This window comes from Periplaneta americana, chromosome 4, assembly GCF_040183065.1.
Source record: "Periplaneta americana isolate PAMFEO1 chromosome 4, P.americana_PAMFEO1_priV1, whole genome shotgun sequence".
Classification (NCBI taxonomy): Eukaryota; Metazoa; Arthropoda; class Insecta; order Blattodea; family Blattidae; genus Periplaneta; species Periplaneta americana.
In genome coordinates this window covers 206,982,062-206,992,975 of record NC_091120.1, presented here as the reverse complement: position 1 = coordinate 206,992,975, position 10,914 = coordinate 206,982,062, and the positions used below count along the sequence as shown (strand labels likewise).

Sequence of the window (10,914 nt, the reverse complement as noted above, 5' to 3'; positions counted from 1 at the left end):
TAGCACTGGCCTTCTATGCCCAAGGTTGCGGGTTCGATCCCGGGCCAAGTCGATGGCATTTAAGTGTGCTTAAATGCGACAGGCTCATGTCAGTAGATTTACTGGCATGTAAAAGAACTCCTGCGGGACAAAATTCCGGCACATCCGGCAACGCTGATATAACCTCTGCAGTTGCGAGTGTCGTTAAATAAAACAACATTTATCTACGTCTCGGCCTCCCCAAAAGTGGAAAAAATAAAGTATATATATTTTTACACAAAAGCTATTATTTCCAACTTCATTTCTTTTTTTTCTACAGAATGTCTATGAAATTAATTTCGATGCCGAACTTGTACCTTTCCTTAAATTTAACAACAGCTCTGGTTTATTTAATATCATTCTTACTGATTCAATCAAGTGGGGGAGGGGAGAGTATTGCTAGAATCAGAATATGGACCTGGTAGTAGTGGACAGAGGGTTCAATAGAGTATTAGAGCTTATTTTTCAGTGTTTGACTGCAAGGACAGAAAGAAAAGCAAGCTTTTGCTGGTAGTCATGTTAGATAATCCGTGTGTGCAGAATGAAGCCGTTGTTCCCAGGCGCCAATGAAATGGACCAGCTGGCCAAGATCCACGGTGTTCTGGGAACTCCACATCCTCACCTCATTGCCAAGTTTCGTCGCCAGTAAGTAATGTTTTTCTCAACGTATTTATTTGAACTGTGTAATTATAATTGTTTTGGATTGCATTAATTATCTCACTTGTTAAATGATACAATATTCACATGAAACAGAAAGCATTAACAAACAGAAACACTCCAAGTACGATATACTTGTTCTGTTGTTTTTGACAGGCGAAAGTATTGCCTCCTGTTTCCTGTCAACAGCCATGTTCCTATGCACAAGTTCTGTACTATTGTCGGTAGAAATATGTTTAAGCAGTGCAGCAGATGTGGTTGGACAGTCCATCGAAGTTATGCATTGCACAGAACACATATTTCAAAGGCTTTCTCTAACTCAGTCAACATCGTGAGATTATTGTTCAATTGCGAATTTTCCGCTATACTTAACGACATTAACACTACAACCTTGGAGGTATTTAAATATCAAGCAAACCCTATGCCAGCACTTTTAATTGTCGTGAGGTGGCAGCATTTGACATAGGAACAACTATATCCTATCATAAATATTAGACGAAATTGAGTGCTAAGAATTCACATCGATATTTGTTGGTTACCTCGATAAAAATCGAAAATTTCAACATGTGCATGTGATGCGGGATCAAAATGTTGACGAAACTGCACATGTTCTTGTCAGTATATGCAGGTGTCTCTAACTGCCAACTGTAACAATGTGTGCAAACAGAGATGAAACCACTGATAAGAATGTGAATTAGTTGGACTGTAAATTGCCTTCATTAAATCTATTTACCGGTATATTCTTTTGTTTGTTGTCGGGAATGTCAATACCTGCATGTGCACTTACTGTCTTGTCGCAGCAAATCTCGCAACTGTGAGTACGCATTCCCATCGCGGGTTGGCTCCAACTTCTCGTGCATGCTGTCCAGTGTGAGCGAGGCGGGGCGAGACATCATGAAGCTCATGCTGGTCTACGACCCACAGCACCGCTCTAACGTGCGCCGGCTTCTGGAGCATCGCTACTTTGCCGACCTCCGGTACTTATACCAGACTACACTAGAGTGTACAGAATTGCTTAAATTCAAATGCATTACTACACCGTCCCAAACTACAGAGAATGCCCCAACTATCATAATAACCATAAGGTTTCGTGACCATCAGTGCAGGTCCCCATTCAAGAATTACTGCAGAAAATGTACACATGGTTAATATCTAGCCACCTTGTTCATATAGTGGTAGAGACCCGCAGTTTTCAATTATTTCTCCTACAAAACTCGGTCCTCAGGGAACAAGAGATGCTCTGTCTGAGACAGCAACCATGTTCTGTGACACCAGCCAAGACGGGAACATGCAGTGGAGAGTGGCGCAACCCGGCGCTTCAGAGCTACATGACCACCGTGGAGAAGAGGCGCAAAGTCAAGGTGAGAGTTCCTACCAGAAGAACAAGGCGAAGCTTTCTCTGATTGTGGTAAGATTAGCAAACACATGGTAAGCCTTCATGTTACTCCAGTAACAGAAGTAAATTCAATATCAGGCTTCAAGTTACTGCAATAAGAGAAGCAAGTCCAAGGGAGAGATTCACACTGCTGCATAAGAAGTACAAGGTGCTGATTGCTTTGTCACACATTCAGGTCAAGCGGAGCTGTGTAAGAAGTAAATACTTCATGTTAGATGACATAAATACTTCATGTTAGATGACAAAGTCCCGAATTTTTATTACTTTACTACACAATATGTACATCATTCCCTGATAAATTGACTCGTAGACACTGAATATGAACAAAATCCATCCAATAGTTTAGTAGAAATCGCTGTACACAGACAGACTAGTACTAAAATTATTATATTTCAGGTACATTATTCCCTGATAAATTGACTCGTAGATACTGAATATGAACAAAATCCGTCCAATAGTTTAGTAGAAATCGCTGTACACAGACACATTAGTACTAAAATTATTATATTTCATGTACATCATTCCCTGATAAATTGACTTGTAGATACTGAATATGAACAAAATCCGTCCAATAGTTTAGTAGAAATCGCTGTACACAGACAGACTAGTACTAAAATTATTATATTTCATGTACATCATTCCCTGATAAATTGACTCGTAGATACTGAATATGAACAAAATCCGTCCAATAGTTTAGTAGAAATCGCTGTACACAGACAGACTAGTACTAAAATTATTATATTTCATGTACATCATTTTCTGATAAATTGACTCGTAAATAAAGGATATGAACAAAATCCGTCAAGTAGTTTAGTAGAAATTGAGTGAATATAGTTTACTGTTCCTGGTGAATAACATACATTTCTTAGTTGTACAGAAACAAATATCTCGCCAGTTCCTTAGAACTGTCTCTGGGGGGAAAATTATCCTTTCCAATGGTATGGAATTCCCCAGGTAGTTATTTAATTCAATATGTACTTGTGATGTGCTTCACTGCAGCGAACAACCATTAACAGAGAGCCTGCGCCTCGCACCATACTGTCCAGTCCCAGTGAGCAGCAATCTCCTCACCACGTCAAAAAGCAGCCCCAGCTGAAGGAGCGCTCCTGCGACATCAGGGTGAGTTTAGAGATAATCATCTGTAATCTGCTCGTATCTTTTCCACTCCCACGCATTGCTCAGGTCATTATGCTGTTTTAATTGCACTAACATTGAAGTCATCTGCACAGATTGGAAGCTCACTGCTATTCCCCAAATCATGATGTTTGTATTATGTTGCACTACTGCGAAGTTCTGGTAACTAGCCATGTCAGACTCGTGACTTCAATGCAGTGTGAGTTCGAGTCCCATGTAGGATGTCCTGCTGACCCCACTGTCTCCTGTAAGCGTGCACATGGGGTAGCAGAAACAGTCTACAGATAGAAATTTAACCTGAGTGCAACTTGTAAAATTCAATTGGATTATTTTAGATAAACAAGTGACATTACAGTTTTAAGAGAATCTGTTGAATTGTCGAGTCGGTCTATTCTGTTAGTGGACTCAGAATATGTTGGTATTATAACCTCACTGTGTATTTCATGGTTTACACTTCATCACCCAATTGTAAGTGCATGGATTTTGAACACTGAAACTGGTCAAAGCACTTAATGTTATTTATGTATGTCAGTTACTCTCATTTTTCTCCAGAACTGATAATGAAAAAATTCCTGTTGCAATTTCGAATTTAAAACGTAATGTGCTTTGCAGGTAGCATAATTACTTCTTTCCACTTGAATAACAGAATCTTCACGAAATAGAGTTAAGTTTACCAAAGTTCTGATATTGAAACAGTTAAATGCTAGTGTGCCTGTATTCTCCATTCAAAATATGCATAACTCTATATTCCAGACTTACTCTTTTCCAGAGTGTTATCTGTTATAAACCAATTTGCTTTCTTGATTACTTTTGTTTCCAAGAATGCAAAGATTCAAGATTCCTGAATATTTAGTTCTGCTACTACTGTCCAATTAAGATTTCACTGAAGCAGATACACTTTTTTTTTTTTTTTTTAATTTCATTTCTGGAAAAATTTTGTGTTGATCTTTTTCACAAAACCAGTTCAATTATTAAGTGAAGGCAAAGTCGTGTTGTCTTCCATTCTTGCAACTTTGTATTATTTTACTTTATAAATGTAGTTGTCCTTTGTTTTATACATAAGAGCGGACCCATCCTATAATCCACAGATAGCCAAACTTAATCCCCACCTGATTTACTCATCGCTTTATTTAGCCAAGGCTTGTTCTTCTGCTGTGCATGAACCGACAATTTTCACATTTTGATATGTTAAATCTTAGCTTCAACTTGTTTATTCTTGTTTCACATCTAGGCAGTGTACAAATGCTGTGCAGTAAACATCTGCTTGACAGGTAATAGTGCACTGTAGTGTGGGGTATGATTCTTTCGCTATGATAAGTTTGTCACTGGTTGCGACCATGACTACAGTTCCAAAATCACAGCTCCAAGAAGTCGCCGTCTCTGCCCGATATGTAACTCACAGCAAAGGCGACTGTGACAGAAGATTAACTTGAAAGACAACATAACTCGGATCTAATTAACTTTCGTCCCACTCAAAAGGTTTAAGTTCGATACTGAAGCTATGCACTTGCTATATTCTTCCAGGAATGATTCACTTAATCATTCATAAACATTGGACGAATATACATGCCCACACATCACACTAACAGCTCAGATGTGTTTTGCTTTCAGTATACACGCCGAGCTAATCTCTCTTGTTGATGTAAGACATGGCGCCAGCATATCAATCAAATCTATAGAAGAGTCATAAACGTAAACATGTCGGTTTGTGATGAGAGACACGCATATTGAGTTATAGATCTACAGAGAAGAACTGGAGCGACAATCACCAAGAATCATCACAAAAGATCAGGAACTGTCACACCCCACTTCGATAGCACTGAGCACGAGTAACAGAAGTTGCCCATTTTAATTAAGTTCCTTTCTGAGGATCACTTTGACGTCTAGTATTGAAATGCCTCCTTTTTATTTTATTCAAGCATTCTTACAATGTTCCGTGAAGTTGACAGTATTGCTTTCGATACTTTCCACAATAAAGTAATGAAATAATAGCCCAATGTTTGTTATTACATACCAAAGTTACTTTCTGCATGATATAGCAATACTGCAATCACTGGTTCATACATGTTTGTTGTATACTTCTCATGGGCATGCACATGTATTTACACCTCTAGCATAAATTCTGCTTGATATAATTTCAAAACGTGATGTTTACGTAAATGATAACTGTGGTACATAGTTTTGGAGTTATAATGTAATGCATTATGAGCAGAACATTGTCTTGTGTTGACTTTCAGCAGCGGCTGAAGGAGCCCCAGCACTTACCCCCTCTGGCAACCAAGAGGAATGGCTGCCAGCCCCCCGTGAAGCTTCCTCCACTGGAGGTGACGACCTACAGCAAGGAAGTCCAAGTCCCCATCAACAAAAAGTGAGTAATTTATGAAGAGTGAGAGAAAAAATTAAATAGACGTGTAGGAAAATCGTTCAATTACAGCAGGTTTGAAGAACAGAGGCATTCAAACAAAGAGCTTCCACAGATTCTTTTCAGGTCATTCATAGAAGAAGAGTTTGCTTATGTGAGAAAAAGAGGCAAGTAGAATGTTTTATCATTGACAATGATCACTGTTATGTTCACATCTTAAAATAGAAATCGAATGCAATTAGCCTAGAACATGATATTCCGAGTAAGACTTTCCTCCTCTCTTCATTGCCACACTCTTATCCCTCCAAGCCTCTGCGACATTACCTTTGTTTCAGAAAATACGCATAGGTACAAGTTAGGTAACTTCTTGTGATACATTATTACTCATATGAAATGCAAGAAAGTGTCTCCAAATTACCTTATAAACTTAAAAAATTTACTATCGAAAAATTATATAAAAGAAAGGATGCTCCCTATTTCCTCTGCCCTCTTCTCAACATTTTAAATAATTTCAAATCAAGAGTGTTTCCTCAAATATGTGGTGCTACAATCCTAGAACTCACCATACACGCCTCTCCTCCTCAAAATGATGACTATCACGATGTTCTTAATGATAAAACTGCGTGTTTTGTGTTTGACGTTCTTTGGGGTGCATAAAATAAAGAGATACAGTACTACAATATATCATAGAGAACAAAGATTAAGGGACAAATAACGTTATTTTACAAAATGAAAATGCAGAAGATATTCTGACAACAAAGGATGACGATAATGACAAACTGAAGTGAAATGAAAATGCAGAAGACATTCTGACAACAAAGAATGACGATAATGACAAACTAAACTGAAGTGAAATGAAATTGCAGAAGACATTCTGACAACAAAGAATGACGATAATGACAAACTAAACTGAAGTGAAATGAAAATGCAGAAGACATTCTGACAACAAAGAATGACGATGACAAACTAAACTGAAGACATTCGGACAACAAAGAATGACGATAATGGCAAACTGAAGTGAAATGAAAATGCAGAAGACATTCTGCCAACAAATACCAGAGGTTGGAAATATTTTATTGCCAGTGTATTTATTTGTATCCTCAGGTTGCAGATCGAGGAGACAGCTTCCTGATAGGGAGAGTAGCTGTAAATATATTGAATAAGCAGTCGCAGACAGCTGATGATGGGTGGTCCTCCAGCTTGGGGGTTGGGCAAAGGGCTAACAACCCATCACCGTAAAAAACAGCTTGTTACGAAACCACATAATAAGCCTCTAAATTCTTCACCTATCTGACATAATTAGGAACATTAAATCCAGATGTTTGAGATGGGCAGGGCATGTAGCACGTATGGGCAAATCCAGAAATGCATATAGAGTGTTAGTTGGGAGGCCGGAGGGTAAAAGACCTTTGGGAAGGCCGAGACGTAGATGGGAGGATAATATTAAAATGGATTTGAGGAAGGTGGGATATGATGGTAGAGACTGGATTAATCTTGCTCAGGATAGGGACCAATGGCAGGCTTATGTGAGGGTGGCAATGAACCTCTGGGTTCCTTAAAAGCCAGTAAGTGTATTTATTTGTAGGGAACTTGCCATCTATATTAATTATATTTCAATCTGAATATAATACATTATTTCTGTTTGTGATATGATTCATGACAAAATAATACTTGAATGCTCTAAATTATTTTAAAATTCGTTCACTTCGTCTACCTGGCCAGCATATGCTTCGGTCCTAATCAGCTCCTCTTCTCGTGCTTCTCTGTGAACCAGTTTCTTACAAATTCTATGTTAGCACTTCCTTATTATCTGATTCAACCGCCCCAAAGCCAATTTCAGAAGAGCTACAATGTGTCATTATCCAGGCACTAAAATATAAATTGCCACCTATGAAATAGTTTATATTTCAGATCTGCTCCACCAGAAACGAGTTAATTTTACATTTTCAAGCTCATGACGCAGGAGGTCTGACCTACTGGTGCTGCTGTTTCAGCTCTGTCCGCCTGCCTCCTATCGTACAGGACCCGTCCACATTGCCCGTTGATCTTGAACCTTTGGCCGGCGTCCAGGAGCACAGGGCACTGCTGCAGGTTGTAACACTTTTTAATGTGAAGTCACTTTCTAAGTGGTATATACTAGTAAAAATTACTAACTGAAAACAGTAAATCAATGACTGGATCGTGAAAATGATGGAGTGTAACTAAAATGTATGGACCTAAGATCTGACACACAAAGAACACCTCTTACTGAGCAGTTTGTAAACAGTGCAACACTGACATGCAACTCAATAGTGTCAATGAAGCAGTTCTTCCCTTCCAATTACTTCATATTCAAAAACTGGGTATAAGATTGCGTGGGCTGCAAGAAAAAGAAATGGTCATATTATGAAATCCCTAATGTACTAGTCTCTAGATCAGGCATCTCAAGGCCAACGCATAAAAGTTGTTACAGAGAGCAAATGTACCGGTAGATAGTCAGCTGAACAGATAAGAGCAATACCCAAAGATAGCCAATCGCTGATTCGTGTCACACGCATGAGTGAGTTAAGTTATAACTGCCACGGGAGAAATTCCACAAAGCTGCACTTTTGAATTGTACTGTCACAATAAACGGTTGTTTTCGGAAGGAATAAAATTTCGCGGCGGCGGCGGCAGCAGCAGCAGCAGGAGTAGTAGTAGTAATAATAATAATAAATTTATTTTTCAGTTATGTATTAATGAGTAAAAAGAGGACATCTGAAGCATGATGAACCATACATGTTACGTAATTATTTAAGCACAAGGAACTGGTCACACTACCCCATTATCTCCTGGCCTAGTTGTCTCATAAGTGGTGCTTTGTTGGTATCATTTGTGAGGTTGAGATGTCTTCGGACAGTTGACTAGATGACAACATACTTCATTTCTAGTAAATGGTTTTTGGTATCTTTGTTTTAAGTTTATACTATATTTAATAAAATAAAATTCAATTAAATAATAATAATAAAATTACAATTAAACTTGTTTGTTGTTAAGGTACGTATTCTTACGACACGTCGATATTAATATATTAATTACAATAATAGTTAAATAACATGTTTTGTAATGTTTTCAATAATTAACAATAACCAAAACATCTTAGAAATTCACAATTATTTTAAATTAGAATTATTCAAATCTTAAATCTGGTCCCAAATTCTTTTCTCAAGTCCTTCGTTACCCTGGTCTTGATTCAAATTAGGTAACAATTTTAGATTAATGAAGTGGTAACAGTTACCCACTGAAACTTGCGATTCCCACTTTCCCTATAAAAGCATTTATTTCTTCATACATTTGCTGTAATAAGAACATTCTTTCCTCGGAGATGGACACAACGTCGTAGCGGTTGCAGATGTCTATTCAAATGACGCGGTCAATGACGTCATCCGGAGATACACGAACTGCTCCCGCATCTTGTTCCTCTCTTACATAAAAAAATAGAGAGAGGAGGAAGTGCTCCGAGAAGGCCCTATTGAGACATCTGCTCTAGATGGTCCCTTCATACGGGTCGCGAATTCGACACGTCTTGACTAGCGGAAGGACTAAGCCTACCTGGACAGCATCACAAATATTTTGTTCTGAGTTCGGCAAATTTTGGAAAACTTATTTTGGTCTCAGATATTCAGCTTTAAAATGTCTGTATGTTTCCTTCAAATTGCACAATATTAGCCTCTTTTGTTTATGTATTTTTGAACATCTTTCATGATCATTTCTTTATGGCACATAACTGTTATACATTTTCGAAATATTAATGGGAAACTTGCTGTTTTCCTAAGCAACGAAGGCAATACAATATTTGAAGGAGCTGGAAAAATAATTAAGGTTGTCACGAAATTATGTGATTTGTAGGTGGGTTCGACAGAACCTTTACAACGAGGCATTATAACATAACAAGGAGGTCCTGTAATGGTGCATCACCACTCAAAACACTAACCCAAAGAAATGTGGAATCAGTGGTTGTTGGATCAGTTTCTATTACTGTTTGCTACATATGCTGTACTATAACACGTGTACTTCGTCAGTGCTATGTTAAATCGAGTGTTGTTAACATCCTGTACAAGTAATAGTGGAAGCTAGAATGGCTAGCCAGTTGCTGGTAATTCAGGCCCAAAATAACATTTCGTTACCTGACCTGAACGCTTCATGATGTAAGCATATTCTTGTAAAAATTTTGCATGCATTCGATGCTTTAATGTTAGGCTGTTAGCCTAATTTTCTTTAATGTCACGTCATCTGTCATTGCACACACATGTCGATGCATGCTTTATTTTCTGGCATGGATAAAGAACCAATCACCAGTTGGGAAGCAGAAGAATTTTGCAGTATATTTATTGATATGTGGAGTCTTTCTGTATGAAATGAGGATTAGTGTAATTTTCTGCGAGAAAGTGTTCCTCAACAGCACTGATGGGTTCTTTTATGATACTCAGTATCTCCCATCAGTTCCTTATTGGTCAGTAGTATGCAGCACATGCACTTACAAAAATATTTCTTTACAATTCAGTTTCCGCATCTCCATTTTCAAATTACAAACACACTGACAAAGTTAAATGGGGAATAAATTATTTTTTTTTTTATTTACTAAAATTCTCGCGAACGTGTTACATTTACAATAAATTATTCCAAAAAGCAGCATTATGTAAAATAAAACTACAATTCTTAAACTTTCAAATGAGCCTAAGACGAGTTCTGTGCAACACGGAACCAAAGTTATAAGCATTTATGTCTATCACCGTGCACCCGTTCTTAATTTTTTTCAACTTTGATTCATATTACAAATTTTTTAACCCCCTAAAAACACAAAAATTTCCGAACTGTTTCGAAACATCAAAGTCATAACCTGTTCGATTTGTTATGGAATGCCTCATTTGCTACTTAAGGAAGTATCGAAAGAAGCATTGTGCCATCATTAAGTTTTAAGTTCTCATTTGATTAATTAGATACTTCATAGTTCAAGGATATCGACTCTCTTACGGTAACTCCAAAAAGTGACTCAAAAGTGCTGGGTTCTAAGATGGTTGAAGATATGCACACCAATGTTGTAAGTGTGGCAACACAGGAGACAGAGATGCACCTTGCTACATCATTGTCTTGGTCAAAGATGCTCCTATATATACAAAATACAAATAGAAAATTTATTAAATAAAATATTATCACACTCTAATATATACAGTCACGAAGCTTGAGTTTTCAGGTGCTAGAAATAATAGACTGTGATGGTACTATTTTGCATTGCCTGTAATGAGGCGATATTAGCGATCCTAGTGGTGAGTAACTACCTAATGTTTGCACATTTCCTATGTATTGAGCTTCGCGACCGTATATACTA

The 10,914-nt window shown here is 37.8% G+C and overlaps 1 protein-coding gene and 1 long non-coding RNA gene across 2 annotated transcripts; both read left to right on the top strand.

Annotated features, from left to right (window-relative positions):
* The first annotated feature begins 330 nt into the window (after positions 1 to 330).
* LOC138698730 (MAPK/MAK/MRK overlapping kinase-like) lies at positions 331 to 2,400 on the top strand. The gene is made up of 3 exons (XM_069824945.1): positions 331 to 663; positions 1,476 to 1,652; positions 1,901 to 2,400. The coding sequence occupies exons 1-3, from the start codon at positions 560 to 562 to the stop codon at positions 2,076 to 2,078; spliced, it is 459 nt and encodes a 152-aa protein (XP_069681046.1). The 5' UTR covers positions 331 to 559; the 3' UTR covers positions 2,079 to 2,400.
* Positions 2,401 to 2,692: 292 nt separating this feature from the next.
* Positions 2,693 to 7,601, top strand: LOC138698729 (uncharacterized). Its single transcript, XR_011331931.1, has 3 exons — positions 2,693 to 3,190; positions 5,443 to 5,573; positions 7,562 to 7,601. It is a non-coding gene; the product is annotated as an uncharacterized lncRNA (long non-coding RNA).
* Positions 7,602 to 10,914: the final 3,313 nt, after the last annotated feature.